The sequence below is a fragment of the Ziziphus jujuba genome, chromosome 2, assembly GCF_031755915.1.
Source record: "Ziziphus jujuba cultivar Dongzao chromosome 2, ASM3175591v1".
NCBI classification, from domain to species: domain Eukaryota; kingdom Viridiplantae; phylum Streptophyta; class Magnoliopsida; order Rosales; family Rhamnaceae; genus Ziziphus; species Ziziphus jujuba.
Genome location: NC_083380.1, coordinates 18,315,883 through 18,338,011, shown reverse-complemented (window position 1 = coordinate 18,338,011; position 22,129 = coordinate 18,315,883). Strand labels below are relative to the sequence as shown.

Here is a 22,129-nt window from a genome sequence, read left to right as displayed (position 1 = left end):
AAAACGAATAAAAACTTGTTATAGGTTTTATGACTTTTTACTATTTTATTTTAAGATATTGAATGTGTTTAATGATTTATTTAAAAGCATAATGAATAATTTTTATATAATTTTTTAAATATCTCTCTTTTTTTTTCTGTTGATATCAGTTTAACATTTTGATAAAATAAACTATTTTTCTTCGGATAAAAAAATGAAAAAACGAAATTTTGGTTTGTTAGAATCAATATCCAATATAATAATAGATAATATCAAATAAAAATGATATAATATGAGATAGAACCAAGTATTTTTATCTTTTGAATAACTAAATATAATTTTAAGTATAAAATGAAATATGTAATATTCTAACATATGTCAAATTTAAAAATTATTTTCTTGAAAAAAAAAATGTTAATAACAGGTGTCCATTTCCGTATTCCTAAGTCAATACCAAACACTAGAATAAGGATTCAGCATTCTATTCCATGAAACCGAAATAACTATTCTATTCTATTTTCATTCCCAGTAATATCTATTAGCATTCTGCAGACCAAACATAATCTTTCTCAAGAGAGGAGCTCCTCCCTACCAGACAAAGGTTCAATTGTAGTCTCTGGATTTTAGAATGGACAGGAAGAGAAACAAATAAAGCGGTAGATGCTCCATATTAGGGAGCAATCTTTTTTGGTCTTTGAAAACTCTAACATGGAGGGTCTCCCCTCTATTTTAGGCTTATGCTTTTTAGATGATTTGGTTGGGGCTTGTTCCCCCCAGTGGCCTCTGTTTTCAGCCTTTTTTGTGCTCTAAATGCATTCGACTTACCAAACACAATAAAAATAAAAACATTTCATGTTACGTGAAGTGGAACAAACCTCACCAAAAGGAATAAAAAGCAAATGACAGAATCAAGGGCAAAAAAAAATTTTTGCCAAAAAAATGATTTAACCTCTGCATAACCATTTCTACAATTTATCTAGAAAATTTGCAAACCAAAAAGAAGGCAAAATATAATTACCCAAAAAAAAAAAAAAAAAAAGGAAGGCGGCAAAATATATGCAAGAAAGCACCTCAACAAATCGTCAGGAGAGGCTATCTAAGTGCACTCTTCGCTAAGGAGAAATAAAAATAAAAGAGTTGATTACTTTGATATTGCATAATTTCTACGTAAAGAATAGTTAATACAGCACCCAACCAAATGTAGAAAACAAAGCTTCTTCTGCTATTATGCCCTGCTTGCAGTCATCATTCTGTACCTTGAATTCCTCCTTTATTCATCAAATTATTTGTACTCTGAATAGTTTTCCTAAATCCAAGAGTGATCTCTTCGATACTCGCGGACAATAACAGGCACGCTTGTGGGTGGAATCTACATCAAACAACAAATAGAAAATTGTGTAACTTTAGTGTATTATGAACCCTCACGTAATTATAAATAAATTAGCACCACTCTCTAAGCTAGAAGACCAGTTTTCAAAGCAATAGTGCATCTCCAACTCCAAGTTAAGTGGCAATCAATATTTTGTGTATTTTCTGTAAAATAAATCTACTTTACATTTCTGTAAATGACCTGCAAGAAAAAACCCTCGTTATAATTTGACCTCCATATCTGGAAGTACCTAAATAGTTTATTCCGTTTTACACATGATAGGTATATGATTCGAGTGTTTTGAGCGACAGGTCCTGATATGTTCTGGTGCTTCAAAATTTTCACAAAAATTTTCTAGATGCAGGGAATCTTTTAACGTATTGGATAAACTAATTTGATATTCTACAAAAACACACTCATATCTCACCTAGAATAGTGTTGACAATCATGCAACTTGAAATAATTCAAATTCTTGTAAAAATATCTATATCTATATCTATATATTTATATTTACTCAAAATTAAAAGGAGCACTTAATATCCCTAGTCAAGCTTTCAAGCAAAACTACAAATAGATTTTGGATGTTTATATCACTAAATGAATTACCATGCCATAATCTGTGACAATCATAGATATATAATCTGCTGGAGTAGCATCATACCTGTTACAATGCAAGACAGTATAGCGTAGTTAGAACAATTTCAATGTTAATTTTTGTTTTCCTCTCTCCATGAAATAATAAAAAACTCACATTAAATTTAGTAGTTGCAGGTTCTCCTTCTTCGTCAAAGTATCCAGGTAATTCACATCTGCTCGTCCAGGAACCTTTGCTATGGCATCTGGGTCACCTGCAAAAAAAAAAATTTGAAGATTATGCAACAGGAGGAAAGTAAAACCAAACACAGCTTTATAGTCTTCTAAAGAGCAAACATACCCAGTTCGTTGGAGCAAATAGAGTCAAGCTGTACCCTTTCATGAAATTTATAAGCTTCACAACAGATTAAGACAGGAACATGGAATGCTTGAGCAACCATAGCAACACATGCAGTCCCAACCCTGGAATACACAGTCCCGTTTGACAACACTGAGGCAGCCCCCAAAAACACACGTGTTACTTCATGCATAATATAAGAAACAGCATTTATGTGAGTGTATGTACAACTCAGGCCTTTTTCCACCAGCCTCCTGAGTAATGCTCGGCCTTCAAACTTTGGACGTGAGTCTACTATGACAACACGGAACTGTTTTCCAAGCTTATGGGCATATAATACAATCATCTCAACAACACATGATGATCCATATGTGAGAAGAACATCTCCATCCCTGACCTTCGTAGCAGCATGCCTAACAATCACCTTGTCAGCAAGTATTATCTTCTCATTTACGAAGAAGTCAATATCTGCACAGAGTGCTGCCTTTGCTTCTGATTGAGAGAGAGTTAAAGATAATTTGGCAATTCGAGTCTTTAGAAATCTAATTGCATTTCCCATGCTAATAGAAAGAGGCCTGCATTCAGTGAAAAATGAAACATAACTATTGATTTTTGCAGTTAGATCCCTAGAAAGAGTTTTATCTTGGGGTGTGGAGTAGTCTCTAATGGCATTCTGAAATGCTTGAAGCATTGCAATACATCGGGCATTACCCCCTGCAATATCCCCAGCCAAATATTGCAATCCAACCTGACAAAAATCCATACATACATCATCAAACAAGCAGATCATAAACTATGTTCTATTTTTCTTTATATTTCTTTTTTGTTCTTCCAATTCATTAAGTGTTCAACATACGCAGAATCATTGTTCAGAGAACTATTGCATTCATACCTTACGTTATTCAATGCAGAGTCTTCAAACAAATTGCATAAAAGAACCAAAAAAAAAAAAAAAAGGAGGGGGGGGGGGGGGGGGGGCGGGCGGAAGGGAATACTCCATAGAAATCCAGCTCAAGATGATAACTATACATTGATACAAGCTTAGACAGATCTGCTTGGAACAATAGGCCAATACATGCATGCTGGTTATAGAACTGGAAAGAAAATTAGGAAATATTTACATCAAACTGTTATATTGTAGAAAGAAGCCAAGGTTTCATGGACAGCTGTTAAATGGCAACCTACCTTGATATGTTTGGAGATGGTCAGAAGCGTTACATGTGTCTATATTTAAGAATCTCTAACTGTGAGCACATTAATAAACAGAAAACTTGCATAAAACCAAATTGAAATATATGTATTGCTTATCCACTTGTACATGTCAATGCCTGTGTTTGATTTAAAGTCAAATATTTATATTAAGCAATTTAACCATATAAAACAACCATTTCACATTCCTTTAAATGTTTGAGCAACTGTCACATGAGAACAATAATTTCAATCAAGTAGATGCATAGTTATGTCATTTCCAAGACTAGAATTAAGTAAATAAACCAAGTTCATATTCCCCATTGTGAGTTATGTCCATAATTTTATCTGTTTGAATGTTCCATAAAGAAAAGTCAAATTACTCAAAATTTAACCTAGTGCTTTTCGTGTTTTAAACTACAATCACATTTAACCCAAAAATAAAAAATAAAAAATAAAAAATAGTCCACCAATGGACTGATTTTGCAGGTTTCTAGATACCTTGTAAATAGCAGGATGCATCGACTCCAGTTGGAAAAACTTTGACTCAAGATCGGGAAGCTGAGATCCACGCTCATATTGAGGCAAATGCCGAAATAATTCAACCCTATTTCTAGCTTCAGTTTGATTAACCATTGCACGCCTTTTAGCCTTCTCCACTCGGCCCTTATCGTCAAATTGCATGCGAGGAGGAGGAACATCTTTCTTCCTCTCTTTCTCTGATGGACGATCACCTCCTTTCTTGTCAGAAGCAGCCACAGAAGATGCAACAAGAGGAGCATTCTTCTTCTGTGGTGGCTGCTTCACAGGTTTACTAGGAGCCACTGCTCCAGATACAGCAACAGATTTACTTCCCTCAGCTATAACAGATATGAGGAAGGAAATCATAAGAACAATGAGTAACAAAGGAGTGTCATGAAAGTATGCAAACATGACGAGTTCAAAACTATAGATAACTACACCTCACCTTAGCACAGACATCATTTAATTTTACTAAAAAGACGAAACTTGTTACACGAGAAATTATGTAAAACTAATAAGTAGAAAGTATAGCAAATGAAGACTTTGGCAGCAAATAAGCCATTTCTAAAAGTTAATAAGCTCGTCCAACTTTGCCTAAACCACAGTTAATTATGGTCATCTACATATTCAGAAACTCAATATTGCTATGATTACATAACATATTACTTGATCTCTTGAAATTAAGCAAGGAAATTTTTTTAAAGTATGTCGTACAAACTAAATAAACACATCCAACAATTGAGCCAAAGCTGAAACCAGAAATAAGCAGTAACAGAAATAAAAAGCAAGTCAAACCACAAATTAAAAAATATTAAGCAGTCAACATGGTTCTGACTGATAAAACACACACAAACACAATGATAACAGCGTATACAGCTCGAACCTTTTGTGGCAGCTTTAGCAGCACGTTGAGCGTCCTGTAAAGCACGTCTTTCAGCTTTTGTTGTTTTAGCCTTCAAAGGCTTTGAACTAGGTTGGAGAACACTTTGAACCTCTGAAACATTTCCCGCACTCTTTTCTGCAAGTTTAAACATATGATCAAACAACTTGAGAGACATATGGTATGGTACAGCATAAAATTCACCAACCTGACTAAATAACACACAAATTATCTTATGCATATGCGGCAAATGCCTGTCAAACTCATTATGAATAAAGGCTGGTCTAACCATAGAACAGCAGTTTCACAAGTCGCATACTCATTCTTTTAAAACAAAATATATTTTTTAGTCAATCTAACTAAAAATTGAATTAGAGAAAGGCCACTGCATAGCTCAGATAACTGAAGCCAACAGTCATCACTCCTGTTATTTAGATATTTACACCCATAGATAACCAGAGCTCAGCTCCTAATGATCGTCTACTTCCACGAGTTAAAATTATTGCTACAAGTAGCTAAAAGTTATATCCTTTACACAATAGTCACATGTCACTGTAGATTAACATAAAGTATCTTAAATGCTAAACAGATTTCTGCTTACATAACATGTTGAAAATACTTCAGAATGGAAAATTACTTTGTTGTCAGCATTTAATAATATTCCAACAATGAAAAAGCTGAAAGCCCCAAAATGCAATAATGTGGTGGCATACAACTACTTCGTGTCAAATGTAAATATGCATTTCAACTTTTTTTTTGTGTCTAGATCATATACGTGGCAAGTGGTGAAAACAAGAACTGCAGCCTAAATATAGAAATTGATTTCTGTTGGTCAAATTCCATCCAGTAGATGTTGTGCATTCTCTTAGAGGACCTAATTCATTGAATGCATTGCTTCTAAACTATAGGCCTCAAAAGCACCATCAGGGCATCAGGGCCAGCTACAGGATTTCTTGAATTATTTTCAGTCGGGCAAATTGCGTTCCCCTTTTTTTCTAAAATAGAAGTTTCTATTATTTGTTTCCATTTTTTATCACTTTAGATTTCTTTCTCCAAAAAAAAAAAAAGAGTGTAGTACGGAGCAGGCTTCAGATTTTTTATTATGAATTAAAAAAAAAAAAATGCAATTTCTATATAGGATTCTATCCCAGAGTTCCATTACTCATGTAGTAAAGGAAGTAGCCAATTAGGTGAGATTGGTTTAGCTCTTAAGTTCATGTATTTACAGTTTCAAAAATATAAAAAAGAGAAAAATCTAGTCTCCCAATCCAAACACGTCCAAATCCTTCCTTTCATAGTCTTTAAAGCAGAACGAAAATTTCAAACATTTTCTATAGCTTAACATATAATTCACCGATTCCTAAACCTACGTACAATCCTTCATTATATTTCTAGTATATCTTCGTCATGAAACTATATATAGCAAGTCATCCTTATTTGCATTGCAATCCAAGTAGCAAAATAGAAAGAACTAATTTATTACAATTCCTATCATTCCACAGCAATTGAAACAAAAAAAGAGATATGATGATAGTAGCAATCATTACCAGCTACTTCAGCGTGCTTTCTAGATTCTGATCCGGCGGCAACATTTCTGTGCTTTTTAGCTTCTGATTCTGCCTTTCCTGCTTTCGCTGCTAAATTCTCGGACGACTTCACCATCGTCGTTTCGAAACCGCTGCCTGGAAAGCTCGAAGCAAACTTCGCCGAATTACTCCGTCGATAACAACCGGCCGAAGACTCCTCCGAGAAATCCAACTCTCCATCCCCAACCCCACTCGAAGGAGAGGGAACGGGCGAGGTCCCCAGCAGCGACTCAGACGGGTTGTAGCTCCCGACAGGCACTTGTTCTCCTGCAACCTGCCGTCTAAACCCCGATTCCGGCACCGGCAAGGCGGCCGTACGAGAAGCGAGGTCGGAGAGGTGACGCGGAGGCGGGATCATGACCGGAGATAGCGAGCTCCTAGCCGGAGAGTCAGCTAAAGGAGGTGAAAAGGGGACGGCAGGACTGGACTGTGTTCTACCTGGATGAGGTGCGGCGGTGAAGAAACCGACATGGCGGACCTTGGGGTCGATGACGGCGCGGGAACCGCGACGCGCGTCCATGAAGCGTGGTAGTCAATCGCTAGAGTTGCTGGTAGGGTTGATTCTTCCGCGAGTGAAGAACAAGAAGCTCGAAGTCCATGAGAGGGTTTCAGTAAATATTTTAGGGTTCGGAATGGGTTTCCATTTTGTTATTATTAGCGTTTTGTATGCAAGATTTTTGGGAGTCGCAGACAGTGACGAGCGAACGTGAGAGACATATACGATTTTTCTACGGCTTGTTGGCGGTCTCTTGGACATTTCCAACATACTTTTCCAAATTTTTTCCTCTACTCTTTTTTATTTATTTATTAATTTTTTCCCCTAAGAATTAATTTTCTTTTTTTTCTTTTTTTCATTTCGTTCGGCATTTTAAAATTAATTATGAAAATTTATTTTTTTTAATCCGATTACTAATAATCACCATATTGACTTTCTTGAGTCCCCAAAAAATATGAAATTTGAATAATCTTTATTTTTTTTCTTTTTTTCTTTTTTTTTCATTTACTGCTTTGTAATAACATTACTTGTTCCAAAAGGTTTCAATATAACCTGATGTGGCATTATTATTATTATTATTATTATTATTATTGTTGAAAGTATGTAACGTCAGTTTTATATTTTATGTTATTTTATATTTTTGAGTGGAGCGTAGCCTCTATTAATTATTTTAGCTGAAATCTAGGATCTATAGTATAGACTTAAATTTATCGAGGATGAAAATGATCGTAATGTGCTTGTCGAAATGGATTCTACTTTGGTTGTCTTTTGGATTCTTAAGGATGATCATCTCTACTATGCTATTATTTTCAAGAGTGTTCAGGCTAATCATCTCTACTATGCTATTGTCAATAACTGACAAGTTTTTTTAACAACAATCCAGGATTTTCAATTCGTCATATTTACAGAGAAAATAATGTTGTTGCTGATAGACTTACTAACTTTAGTCATACTTATAGTATTGATATGCATATTTTTGTTACTGCTCCGAAAGGCATTGATAATCTTGTCCCTTTAGATTGTATGGGAAGATTATCTTCCCATGAAGCCCTTTTGTAGTTTCTTTCCTTTCTCCCTTGTAATCAAAAAATAAAAAATAAAAAAAAATTAATTGAGCATGCATATGTATTTTACTCAAATAAAAATTAAGAGTTACTTTATTAAAAAAAATTAAAAAGTAAGAGTGTTTTTTATTATAAAAATTAAGAGTTCAAGGAATTTTAAAAGAATTTAAAATTCATAAATTTAATTAAGATTCTAATAAAACTTATAAAAGTTTAAAATATTCAATTTTGATTTAAATAGATTCTATATTAAAGGTTATTAAAATTTAGTATTCAATTTTTTTCTTTTTTAGGCTGGAAAAGGGAAATTTTTATCATTAAAGGTTTATTATCAGTAATCAGTGCCAACATATTAATATGACTTTTTTCTACCAAAAAAATTAATTATTTTTGAAAAATTAAAATAATTTATAGTATTTAAAAAGTTATTGAGTTTAAATAGAAAATTATAAATTTTACTAGATTTAATGGAATTGTCGATGGACAAATATGTAATAAGATGTCTATATCACATTAAACAAAGATTTAATTGAATTTTCTCAATATTTCTATAAAATCTATGTAGACTTTATGAAATTTTAGAACAATTTATAAGTTTCTTTAAAATATATAATTTCTTCAAAATTCATAATATTTCTTTAAAATTCATAAAATTTTGAATCGAATTCTTTGCATTTCAAAAAAAGAAAATATATATATATACATCATTTTCCATTATGTCAAATCCAACTATATGGAAAAAAAAATGATTTTTTTTTAATAAAAGTTTAAAATATGTATTAAATATATTATCAAATTATACAAGTAAAAGAAATACATTTTTTAAATATATATTTCTTTTAATTATTTTTTCATTTTTTCAATAACATAAGAAAATACGTATAAAAAAGCTTTTTATTTTGTACTCTTTTAATTGTTAATTATTTATATTTTTAATAAATTAAATTATAATTATCTTACTAGTAGATATATTTATATAATGTATTTTTTAATGGATAAGTGCTTTTGGCCCTGTATATATATAGATATCTATTTCACAAATACATCTCTATTTTGAAAATTTTCACTATAATTCCTTCACATTTCATTTTTGTTTCAATTTAATCCCTTTTTTCCTTGTTAAATTCTAGTCAACTAATATATTTTAATAAAAGAGGAACAATTTGTTTAACCCTTTTTATATTCAAATATACAATATATATATATATATACACAAAGATCAAACATAGTTTTTTTTAGTTACTAACTACCCTTAATTTCTTAAAGCATTTACGTCTGAAAAAAAATTATGAATGAAATTATGATTATTATTTGAAAGAAAATAAAAAAGATATATATATATATATATATATAGAAAATAGAATAATAAATGGATTGATTTTATATCTATAGTAAAAGGCTAAAAGTATTGTTTAAGTTGAATATATGAGTTGACTAATAAGTTTGACTAGGGATAAATAACATGTAAAAACGCTAAAATGAAACAAAAGTTATAATGAAAATTTTGAACTAGAGAGGATGATTCATTTACATTGATGAATTATATGTTATGAAACAAAGGTTTTTACTATAAAAATAAATAAATACATATAAGAAGAAGATGATAGAAATTTTTTTTAATTTTAGTGGAAACAAAAATTTGATTCTTTAGAGACAATTTTCACCCTGTACTGGTGTTTAATGGTCTAATAAATGGTGAATGTTTCTCAAGCTACAACGATTATTTTTTGAGAATAATGGCATTCCAGATTCTTAGAAAAAGTGAACAATTTTTGTGTTTAGTTTCTAATTAATTTAGATTCTACACACGTTTCACATTTATGATTAAAGTTGATCTCAAATTTAGATAATAAGTCCATGTTAATTAATTTGTGTGATGCATCATAATTTACTTATCCCAACCTACCATGCCATAAATTAAATGACTCAATAATATAAGTAGAAAAATTAACTTTATTATTATTAATAGCAGGTACAATAGTTAGTACATTCATTTTAAATAGACCATCAGTTAAATACTCCTTTCGCACATACATCCAATTTTTAATGGATACAAATTTGCCAACCACAAAACTAACTCAAATCCATTTTTGCTAAGTAAAGATCCAGAAATTAGATTCTTTCTTATTTCAGGTACATGAAAAGCATTGTTAAGAGTAAGTTCCTTACTGGATGTCACCTTCAAAACTATTTTCTCTTAGCCTTCAACCTTAGATGTTGAGGAATTTTCCATATGAAAATGTTCTCCTATGTCCACACTATGATAAATAGTAAACATATTCTTATTAGAACATATGTGTTTAGTAGCACCTGTATTTACCCACTACTTTTTGTTATTACAAACCAAATTCAGTTCAGAAATCACCGTAGCAAGGTTCTTGACAATTTATTTTCCTTTGTCATATATGCTTGAGGATTATTCTTCTTGTTGTCATTTTGTGCTTTCCAATTTCTACATTCATTTGCACGATGACCTTACTTGTTGCACACAAAGTATTTTCCTTTAAATTTCTTTGCATTTCCTTGGCTATTATTTTACCTAGAATACTTTTTCTTTTTACCATCTTTCAGTCCATTCTCAATCACATTGGTTTTGACTTCTAGGTAATGAGTTTTAATCTTCTTTTCAGAGCTTCTATTATCTTCTTCAATTCTTAGACGAACAATCAGATCTTCAAGACTCATTTCCTTATGTTTGTGCTTTAAATAGTTCTTAAAATCTTTCGAAGAAGAAGACAACTTTTTATAACAACAGCAACTTGAAAGAATTCACCCAAAGTCATCTTTTTACCATGTATTTCATGAATAATCAATTAGAGTTCTTGTCCTTGGTTCATAACAGTTTTAGAGTCCACCATTTTGAAATCAAGAAACCTTCCAACCACAAATTTCTTCATGCCAACATCCTTATTTTTATACTTCTTATCCAAGCATTCCCAAAACTCTTTAGAAGTCTCAATTGAACTATACACATTATATAATGTGTTGTCCAAATCACTGAGGATTTAGTTCTTGCATAGAAAATCTCCATGTTTTCATGCATCCACGGCTGCTACAAATGTCGTATTTGTTTCATTCTCATTAAGGATGGAAACCTTCTCATTCAAAGACTTTGCCAAATTCAGAGTTCTGAGATAAAAGAGCATCTTTTATTTCCATCTTTTAAAATCTGCACCATTGAACTTTGCGAACTTCTCTCTATGATTCACATAAGCAGGGATAGATTTTTGGCTTGTATTTGTCATTTGTCCTTTAATTTAAGTTACAGACCAGCTACTATAAAAAATAATCTTTAATCAAACTTTGTTTAATAAACAAAGTTTGAAACAAACACCGTTAATAACAAAATTAGAATCAAGAATAATATTGGTCTTTGCATAAATAACTGATACATATATAAAATATCAAATCCAGAGCAAGAAATTATTCTAAAAATTTAATATATATCTTCAACTATTCTAAAATTTTAATATATGTCTTTACGTTGACAGTATGAAAGTCAGACAAGAATAAAATAACTCAATCCACATATACAATTGAATTAACTGAATGTAATAAGGATTAAGTAATCAAAAACCATAGTTACATATAAATATAAGCATTGAGCAAAGGCCCAAATCAATGTGTATATATATATATATATAAACATAAGAATTGGATAAAAACCAAAATCACCTACAGATATTAATATCCATAACAATAATGAATTATATAAACTAATTGTAATAGGAAAAAAGGTATATTGTATATACATAGAATGATACTTATCCTTTGTCTATGAACCAAAATCAATATTTTTGAACAAAATGAAGTCTGTAGAGGATACAAATAAAACTAAATGAAATTGCAATTTATAATATATTGCAACAGATATTAATAATATATATATATATATATATGTGTGTGTGTGTGTGTGCATAAAAGAAAAAAAAAATAACTATGAGAAAATTCTATAACAGACAAAATCAAATGGTACTCATATACAACCTAAGTCAATTTGCTCCTAAACTCATATTATATTAGTCCATGTCTTAATTATGTTCAAACTTTAATGGAAACCTTAACCCTTAATCAACTTGTGATTAGAAACCTTGATATATGATGAAGACGCCACAATAGGTGATGGATGTTCTATTGATAACTCAAACTAAAATACTTGATTTCTACAAAGCATTTTAGGTGTTCAAAGATAACAAAGAGAATTATTTCTCACAAGTATTTTTCTGTATAAATAATGTACTGAATTTTGTTGAGAAAATAAGCTTTTAAATAGGCTAAGTTTCACAAAATGATATCCTAAAACAGTAGGTTAAAATCGGCCATAGAGATAAGGAAATAATGGTGTTGGCCGAATTTCAATCATTTCCTAATCTTAATTAATTCTTTTATTTTGAGTTAGGAGTTAATTAATTTACAATTGAAATAATAAAATATCAAGTTTTCTAAGTCAATTTGTCCATCAAATAAACAAATAAAAACCAAAATAAAAGATAGTATCCTAAAACAAAAAGTCAAACTCAAATTAGGAAAGTAGTTGACTAGTTGACAACTAAGCTGTCTTTATTCAATCACTAACTAGTTTAGGCTCCAAATCAACTCCCATGCCATGTAGGATGCCAAATAGGATTAATAATTATTCCTATGCATTGTCCATTGATTGGAATAAGTCAAACTTACTTGAACAACAAAATAAGTCAAAGCCAGTACTAAAATAAGCATTTTCGGCCAACAAGAGGAGTCATGCGCACAAGTGGAATTTAAATGCTTTTGCTTCGGTTTGACATGATTCTATGGCCTCTTGGTGATATTAATTGAGTTCACAAAGTATTGAATCCATTCCTTGCTACCTGGGGTCCAAAAATGTACTAAAGCGGGTGTTGGGTCTTCGGAAAATATCATGCCCTCTTGAGATGGAATCACTCCTCGGATAAAGCTAACCGGATTGTCCTTAAATTTTCTATCTTGTGCTCTAATGATTGGTCTCGTCTTCATTCGTAAAGGATCAGCACTCTAATGGGTAGTCAGTTGTATGGATAGAGGTGAATTCTCATCATACTAGATACAGGGTCATATAAATATATGTATATAAAAAATCGAAATCAGAACAAGTAAAGAAATTATTTAAATTTTTTAAAAATATATAACTATTTATGATAAATGAATCGGACTAAATGAAACAGAAACAAAAAACTTTAATAATGTATATATAACACGTTTCAATTGACCACTAAATGGCAATTTAAAGAAAAATAGAGTACAAATAAGACTTGATTTACGGAAAGAAAGCATAAATCTTGAATAGATTAATCAATTTAAAACTTTATAGGTAAAGTCGAACAGTAAAGAAAGAATTGAATAAATTGTATGAATAAATTAATAAAGAAAGAAAAACTTTATGAATAAATTAATCAATTTAAAAGCAGTATATGTAAATCTATATATATGGAAACACTGATGCTTTGAAAATTAAAAATGCAATTGCCCAACTTATAAAACAATGAATAATAGAATTGAATCAGTATATTGTTTATGAAATCGAAAACCAATTATCCGATAACCATAAAAATTATGACCCATAAAGTTTTAGATGTGAATAGTAGATTAAACAGAATTGTATACTCAACTGAAACAGTATAACAACATAGAAAATTGAATAACAGATAAAAGGAATTTAAAATCAATAGAATTTCCAACCGAATTAATTTAAAGAAAAATAATCACAATATAAACTAAAAAAAGGGTCTTAAGATTGTTATGAAACAAAGGTTTTCACTGCAAAAATACATAAACACATATAAAAAGAAAATGATAAATATTTTTTTTTAGTTTTAGTCTATGTAAGAATTTAATTCTTTGGCCTTAAACTAATTTCACCTTGCACTAGTGCTCACCTATCTAAATATGATGAATGTTTTCCATACTACAACGATTATTTTATAATAATAGAGCATTTCAAATTTTCAAAAACAATCAATAATTTTTGTGTTACTCTCTTTTTATTCTATATAAATGAATGGTAAAAATAAAACAAAGAATATTTTTTCTTTTTCTTATTTTCTCTTGATCGTACAAAATCATTATTATTTATAAAAAAGATAACACCTATTATAAAGATACTCTTCAAAATATATAAAGGTTAAAAGTTATCGCATTTTTATTAATAAGTGTTTTTCCATTTTGAAATTGTATTATTTCACTAAAATACTGTTTTTTATTTATTCCTATTATTTTTTTAAATGGAATTCCAAATATTTTAAATAATTTAACAACCAAATAAATAAATATTATTTATAATTTCTATTCATAGAATTCCTACATTATCATCCGAAAGTAACCGACTAAATGGATGTGGTCGAGCTATACGTCGGGCCATTGCTAGAGCTTTGCTGGTATCATGGACATATGTCTCAGTAATGGATGAGGAATCATTTGATCGAATTCGAGCATGAGGATCAGACTTCCTGAATCTCTCCCTCGAATTAACCAAGCCTTTTTCTTGGTCTCACTGAGGTATCGTGTCAAGGTCGCGCTAATGGGAAACGCCTGAGAGTGCTTGTCTTCGAATGGCTACGTCATATGTCCAAGGCGTGTAGCCGGTACTTCATTTGAATATCTTCTTTCATATAACTTATATTATGGTAATGCACAATGTCATCTCACTCATTATTCATGGGAACTTTACTTTTAAAAAATATGGCACTGTAATTCAGCTCATTAAGATTTGGTGAAGAAACCTAGTGCTTAAGGGGGGAAAAAGAAAATTAAAAAGATGATAATAAAATTTAAATTTCTGACATATACACACTTCTTAAAAAATATTGTAATTCATGACAATGATTCACAATTGCATTATTGTATATCGAAATCAAAGCTACAATTAAATATTGATCAACAAACTGTGAAATATGGTATATCTAAACTTAGTCCACTTAACAAAAAACCTTGTAGAATTTGTTCCTAAAAGTTTAGACTCCATAAAAGTTTTAGATAAAAATAAATAGATAATGAAATAAAAAAATAAAAATGGACGGTAGAAAGTGGATACATGATCCATCTAAGGATTCAAACTTTTATCTATCAATTCAATACTAAATTTATTTTTAATTTGTAACAATCATATTTCTTTATTACTGAATTATTATTTTAGTTAATTCAACTCCAAAATACAATAAGGACATGGATTGTCTCTTTCCACTATTAATGTCATAAGGACATGGATTATCTTTCTGTGCAAAAGGAAAACATTGTCATTTATTTTATTATGTATAACTTTCTTTTGATTCTCTTTCTTGATGGGATTTTCTTTCATCATGTATTATACCATAGTTATAATGGAGAAGACAAGAATTTGAATTCCAACCAAGTCAGAAAGCCATGATCGTAATACAGTAACAAAGATAGAACAATAAAAAGGTGTTATATATTCAACTGTTAATTATAATTTTTTTTTTTGTTGAGATAATTGTACTTTGGTACGTGTATAATTACCTAATTTCATTTTGGACTCTAAAATCAATTTTATTATATTGAGATTCTGTATTTTTAAAATTCTTGAAAGTTGATCAATTTAGTTAAGATTAACAAAAACCGTCAAATATGGGTTATGTACGGCTCATGCGACCTACAAATTTGATTTTTTAACTTATTTTTTGGATTTTCCCATTAAAAAAGTTTTAAAAAATTCCAAGAGTCCAAAAAAAACCTAGTGTTCAAAAAAAAAAAAAAAGGCATGTAGTAAAACAAATTCTAGTGGCACGAAAAAAATACTAGATGTTTAACAAAATTCCGGGATCACAGATAAATAATAGACGATTAAAAATAATTTTGAGTGCCTAAAAAAAATACCAAATATTAAAAAAAAATTTATAAAAGTCCAAAAAACTATCAGATGTAAAAACAAAAAAATCTGAAAGTCAAAAAAAATCAGTTGCTAAAAAATTCCAAAAGCACGATAAAAATACTAGATGGTAAAAAAATTCTTAAGGCCTACAAAAAAATATCAAATATTGAAAAAAAAAAATATTTAAGAGCTTACAAAAATATCAGATGGTAAAAAAAGTTTAAAGAATATAAAAAAATACTAGATGGTTAAAACAAATTCCAAATGGCCAAAAAAATACCAAATATTCAAAAAATATTTGAGAGCCCCAAAAAAATACTTGATATTTAAAATATTAGATAGTTAAAAAAATTGAGAGCATGATAACATTACAATATAGTAAAAAATTCTGGCGGCCTAACATAGAACTAAATGGTTAAAAAAATTTTCAAGAGTACAATTAAAAAAAAAAAAAAAAAAAAAGAGGTAGTTAAAACAATTCCTAGCGCTTGATAAAATACCAAATGTTTTTGGACTCTCAGTTTTTTTTTTTTTTTTTTTAAATTCTTGTGGAGTTTTTTTTTTTTTTTTTTTTTTTTACCATTTGTTTTTTTTTTACACTTGAAATTTTTTTTAATCTTCAGGTATGTTTTTTAGGCTTTTAAAATTTTTTTGAATGTCTAATTTTTTTTTTCAAGCTTTTAGAATTATTTTTTACCATATGATTTTTTTTTTTTTGCGTACTCAAAATTCTTTTAATCATATGCTATTTTTTGGGGCTCTCTGAATTTTTTCAAACATCTTGAATTTTTGTGAAGCTCTAAAAATTTTTTTATCATCTGGTATTTTTTTGGAATATTCAAAATTTTTTTGACCATCTACTATTTTTTTTAGGTTCTCAATTTTTTTTTTAAATATGTGATAATTTTTCGGACTCTCTGATTTTTTTATTTAAACATATTATTTATTTTTGGGCTTTGAAATTTTTTTCTTAAATATCTATTTTTTTTGGGCTCTCAAAAATTTTTTAATTTTCTATTTTTTTTCCTAATAAGTTCTTTAATTTTTTTTGAATATCTAGTATTTTTAATTGTACAATCGAAATTTTATTTTACCATCTGATTTTTTTTTTTTTTTTTTTTGGTTTTTGAAGTTTTTTGAAAAATTTTCAATGGGAAAATTTGAAAAGTAAATTAAAAAAAATCATAATTGGAAGCCATATGCACTGTATATAATTCCTATTTGATGGTTTCTGTCAATTTTAACTAAACTAGACTAATTTGAATGAATTTTGAAGATAAAAAATATCAATATAACAAAATTAATTTTAAAGCTCTAAAATGAAATTATATGATTTTAGAGGATACCAAAGTATAATTATATATATTTTTTTATTTTTTGCAAATATAAATATGTTTTCTAAGCCATTTGGCTTCAAAAATTGGTTTTAAACGATAAAAGAACAATTTCCAAAAGCATTTTAGAAACGATCCTTTTTTTTTATTGGGAGACGCAAATAATTTTATTATTATTTATTTTTTTAATATATAGATGTGTGTGATTGTGAAAGAGATGATATAAAAGGCTTCTATTAAAGATTTTTGGACTTTATTAAAATCGAAAAATTTAATCATGGCCTTTTAAATTAACTTCCAACTTTAAAATACTCACGTGCCCTCCCACTTCACTCTCAGGCTCTTCGACCTCCCAATACGCTTTTCTTTTTTTCTTACCTGTTTCACAAAGTAAATATAGTCCTGTGTTCATAAATAAGATCCTTCTCAACTAAAATTGATATTCTAAATCTTCCTTTTCAAGCTTATAATTTACAAAAATTTACTTTTCTTATATGCCCAAAACTCAAATTCAAAATCACTTGACACATGAAACTTATTGATATATGAAAAGATTGAGACTTTTCCAGCAAAAAGAGATTGAGCGATGGTATAACCATGTCTTAAGGGGTTTCCATGGTCAACAAGAGGAAACAACATTCCCTCCCAACAAAGAAAAATTCAAAAATTGAAACACTTATTATACAAAAATACCAGTTAAAAAAATATATGGTTAAGATCAACTTCAAAAGTGGTGTGCTTTTCCAATTAAGGGACGATAAGACGAGTTGTTTACTTAGTGCAGCGAACCCATGGTTGGGAGGAATAAAGTGGTTTCAAATCTAGTAAAGTCAGGTGAAAACTATATAAATGTGCAAAAGAAAAAAGATGGGATTTTTTTTTTTTTTGGGCCGATTCGATCAATGGAAATGGCTATGGAGTTTTGACAGGAGAAAGGCTGCGGAAGTCATTGTGCTCGTTTCACCTTTTACACCAGAGGAACACAAGCGGTAGAGAAGGATAATGAGAGAAGGGGAAATAAAAGTCACATTTTTAAATCCAAAATTAATTTTGACCATCTATGATATATAAAGGTTAAAATTAAATTCCTGTATTTAAGAGCTTTTATATATATATATATATATATATATATTTGAAACTGTGAAAGAGATCATATTATTAAGGATTCTTGATTTTTATTTACAAAAACAAATAAATAAATAAAGGATTTTTTGTCCTTATACATTCTTTAGAGAACCTTTTGTTTGTTAGAGAAAAATATAATTATGGTTTGCTTCCATGCATCGGAGGTTGAATGATACTTGATCTGAGTACCACTTGAACGATTGAATCAAAACCTTAGTCTAGACTTTATTTATTTATTTATTTATTGGTCCAAATTTTCCCTTCATAATTAACAAAGGCAAGTTCCAACATTTTTGGAGGCAAAGTTTTAAAAAAAAAGTTTCACATAAAAAAAAAAAAGGGAGAGAGAGACAACAACAACAATTACAGCATTAGTTGCAATGATCCCGGACCTCATACCCAATATCAAAAAAAAAAAAAAAAAAAGAAAAAAAAAGAAAAAAATGAAAAGAAGTTAAATAAAAATATTGTTCTTCCTTTTGTTGTTCAAGATAGCGCATCAGCATTGTGCCATCCCTCGGTGCAAGGAGGAATGCTCATAAACTCATCGAATTCCTTTACATGAATGTTGCAACAATTCCACCTTTTCATTCGGTCATGGAAAACAGCAGGCCCTGGATGGTAATTGCAGGCAGTCGCGTGATTATCTTTTTCTTTGAATGTTTGGCGACATCCCTTATTTCTACATGTCTGGGTCTGGTTTATATCGACGATATACTTTTTATGTGGAGCAGAAGCTATGTCTTCAACGACTTGTATATTATTGTTTGCGACGGAGTTTGCAGGCGTCGCATTTATTTGTTTGGCTTGAGAACCATGATCCGAGCAGAAAAATCCTTGTCGGCACCTAGTACAAGAATAATCTTTGGATGATGATATTGAATTAGTTGCTAATTGTGTTGGAGACACAACCTTCTTGGGATTAGCCAGAAGCACTGGCTTTTCTGGTGTGTGCTTACCCTTCTTACATCCTGGAATTTCTAAAAATAAGCTGAAATCATGACTCCTTCTCATGCAACAGCTCCACTCTTTCATCCCGTCATGAAATATTGGCGCACCGTCATGGTATTGACAGCAACCTTCAGGATTATCGTCCTCCGAGAAGATTGCTGTGCATCCAATTCGCTGGCATCGAACCCTACCAGCCTCCTGGTCCGCCATTCTTTCTCTCCCTCTCTCTCTCTCTCTCTCTCTCTCTCTCTCTCTCCCTTATAGAGGTAGAATAACAAGGATGACTTTTAAGGTTAACTTTTTTATACTACGTCAATTATAGGAGGTTTTATACTTCTTAAATTTATAGTAGGTTTCCCAGCCCACTTAGGATAAGGAGTACACAAGTCTGTACATTCATTAATAATGTCAAAATTTACTACCAAAGAATAAATGTAAATTATTGGAAAAATATATAAAAGAAAAGACTTTGCAAGTGAATGTTTTTTTATTTTTTTTCCCCCCCTCTATAAATATGAATCTCCTTTTTTTTTTTTTTTTTTTTTTTTTTTTTTTTAAGTTAATTAGTTTATTTAAAAATTGTGAAAAACATTAAAAATTATATTTTAATATTTGAGTACTAAAATTTCTATACATTTTATTATAATATTGTTGTTATGAAGACAACTCAGAAAGTTGTCCCTAATTAAAGAATCTGGTAATGTGCCAACCAAGTGATCGTGTGACAGTTTCCATGTACTGCAGACTAGTTAGTGGCCTCTTAGACTGACAACAACTTTCTGTTCCTTCAATGACTTCAGGTAACTTTCATGTCAAGTTATTACTTGATATATATATATATATATATATATATCAGGCTGCAAAGTTTTCCAACAGACATCGGAATCCCACCCAGCATTATTGACAAAAAGGTCTAAGCGAGTGAGAAATATCATGCTTCCAACTGAAGAAGGTAGCTTCCCATGTCGATTATTAAATCTTAAATCAAGAAGACCATTCTTTGTCTGATTCAAGCTTTTCGTTAGCTGACCAACAGTGTGGAGAAGAAATTTCTTTTATCATAAAGCAGAGAATCAGTGACATTAATGGAAGCCCAGCTACATTCTCCATCACCTCAACTGACAAGATACAATCTTTTAAGCCAGAAACCATCAATTGAGTTCCAATATATAGAGTGTTATGGTCACGAAGAAGAAGGCTTCGCTTTCATACAATAAGACGAGGAATTAATATTTTATTGGAAATAAGAGAAAAGAAAAAGAACAGAACAACTTCCGACCAACAAAAAGATAAAAATAGAAAAAAAAGTTGAATTTAATAGGCGTTCATGAATGAGTTTTTGAGTCAGGCTAGGAGTGTCTTTTTTCCTGGTTGTTGAGGTAACCACTGAGAATGTTATGATAATGTAAAAATATCTGTTTACGGTTGGAGTACTATAGATGTAATTTTGAATAAAATAGATAAAGCAATAAAAAAAGCAACCGTAAAACAACCAAATGAAAGCAAAAACAAAAGCCAAATATAAGAAATCAATGGAGATAGATAATGTAGCAAAATGCTACATATCTTCTACTGTTCCAAAATCTGTTTATCTTTTCTTGCAGATAATGTAGCTTGATTGGTTTGCCTTCGGTAAGTCTATGGAACCTTGACTAAATTGCTTTCTTGTCCCTTTCCCTGTGATTTAATGGACAATGAAAGGCAACTTTTTCCAGTTTCTAATGCTCCGGTGTAGTAGTCCCTGAGCTGGTGTTTTTCTTTTTGATTCTCTGTTTTCTTGTTCTATGCAAATTCTTTTATGGCCCCAAAAAAAAAAAAAAAAAAAAAAAATATTATTTGCACTGTTTGCGGCCATAAAAGTAGTGATCTTCCTTTTTATTCTTTTCCTTTTGCATCTTCCATACTTTCATAGAAACACAAAATCAAAAATAAGCAACTTAAAAAATATAAAAAATGGTTCCACCAGGATATGCAGAAAGGGAAAATAAAAATATATAGTAATAATCACATTATATGAAAGTAAACAACATCAGCTTAATGATTTGCCACCCTTTATATATATATATATATATATTTTTAAAGCTTCTGATATAATGGTGCTGGCTAAAGAAAAGAAAAATACTACACTCAAAAGCAATGAAGACAAGATTTGATCAGGAGATAAAACAAAATAAAACTGTCCAAACTGGAGAATCTAACTAGTCCTCTGATTTATTGTTCTTCTATGTCCTAATCCAAATTCTATTACAGCATCTACAAAACCAAAGTAAGAATGATTCCAAGACCTTCTCATCGTAGATATGAAATAAGGAATTAGAACTCGTACTGAAAATCCCAATTTAACGATCATGTAAAACCACCTTCATGATCCTGGTAAATGGCTTTCTTCACCTGGACATTTTAAAACAAGTGGAGCACGTCGAAGGTCTAAAGTTGACTCCAAGCGATTCATCTTCTGAGAATCATTATTGGGAAGAAATTCTCTTGTCACAAAGCATAGCATCAGTCAGTAATACTAAATGGACTGTCTATAATTGTTTCCATCAAAGGTCCAACCTTTATACCAAAAACCATCAAAGGAATTTCAAGTGAGTGTTGACCAATTAGTAAAGCTTTTAAGCATTGTGAGTTTAGAAGGTGACATCTATAACCGTTGGCTATATATAGTGCTAAGCTTGCATTGGAACTTACATGAATACCCTCTGCACAACTCGCTAGCAGAAAACCAACTATCTGCCTACTACAAGGATAGCTGTAAATAATGCGTTATTGACAGTATTTCTAAGTTACTGCCGATTCCAAAATCTTAAGCTAATAGGAACTAGCAAAAATATGTATTATCAAGCTAAAACATCATATACTTT

At 30.3% G+C, this 22,129-nt stretch overlaps 2 protein-coding genes across 2 annotated transcripts; both read right to left on the bottom strand.

Moving 5' to 3' along the window:
• Window positions 1-1,102: 1,102 nt before the first annotated feature.
• LOC107418895 (uncharacterized) lies at window positions 1,103-7,207 on the bottom strand. Its single transcript, XM_016027590.4, has 7 exons — window positions 6,417-7,207; window positions 4,873-5,007; window positions 3,969-4,327; window positions 2,283-3,027; window positions 2,100-2,196; window positions 1,955-2,009; window positions 1,103-1,348 (listed from the first exon to the last, which is right to left on the bottom strand). The coding sequence occupies exons 1-7, from the start codon at window positions 6,973-6,975 to the stop codon at window positions 1,286-1,288; spliced, it is 2,013 nt and encodes a 670-aa protein (XP_015883076.3). The 5' UTR covers window positions 6,976-7,207; the 3' UTR covers window positions 1,103-1,285.
• Window positions 7,208-18,790: 11,583 nt separating this feature from the next.
• On the bottom strand, window positions 18,791-19,668 carry LOC107418901 (cysteine and histidine-rich domain-containing protein RAR1-like). Its single transcript, XM_016027595.4, has one exon. It carries the CDS (start codon window positions 19,473-19,475, stop codon window positions 18,801-18,803), a length of 675 nt encoding a protein of 224 aa, XP_015883081.4. The 5' UTR covers window positions 19,476-19,668; the 3' UTR covers window positions 18,791-18,800.
• Window positions 19,669-22,129: the final 2,461 nt, after the last annotated feature.

Bases quoted from the DNA above. Each gene is read 5' to 3' on its own strand.
- LOC107418895 (XM_016027590.4), bottom strand. From the start codon at position 6,975: ATGGACGCGCGTCGCGGTTCCCGCGCCGTCATCGACCCCAAGGTCCGC. The intron at 2,197-2,282 runs GTATGTTTGCTC...TTTTTTTTGCAG, and splicing joins TATTTGCTCCAACGAACTGG to GTGACCCAGATGCCATAGCA. The intron at 2,010-2,099 runs GTGAGTTTTTTA...GCATTGTAACAG, and splicing joins CTGCAACTACTAAATTTAAT to GTATGATGCTACTCCAGCAG.
- LOC107418901 (XM_016027595.4), bottom strand. From the start codon at position 19,475: ATGGCGGACCAGGAGGCTGGTAGGGTTCGATGCCAGCGAATTGGATGC.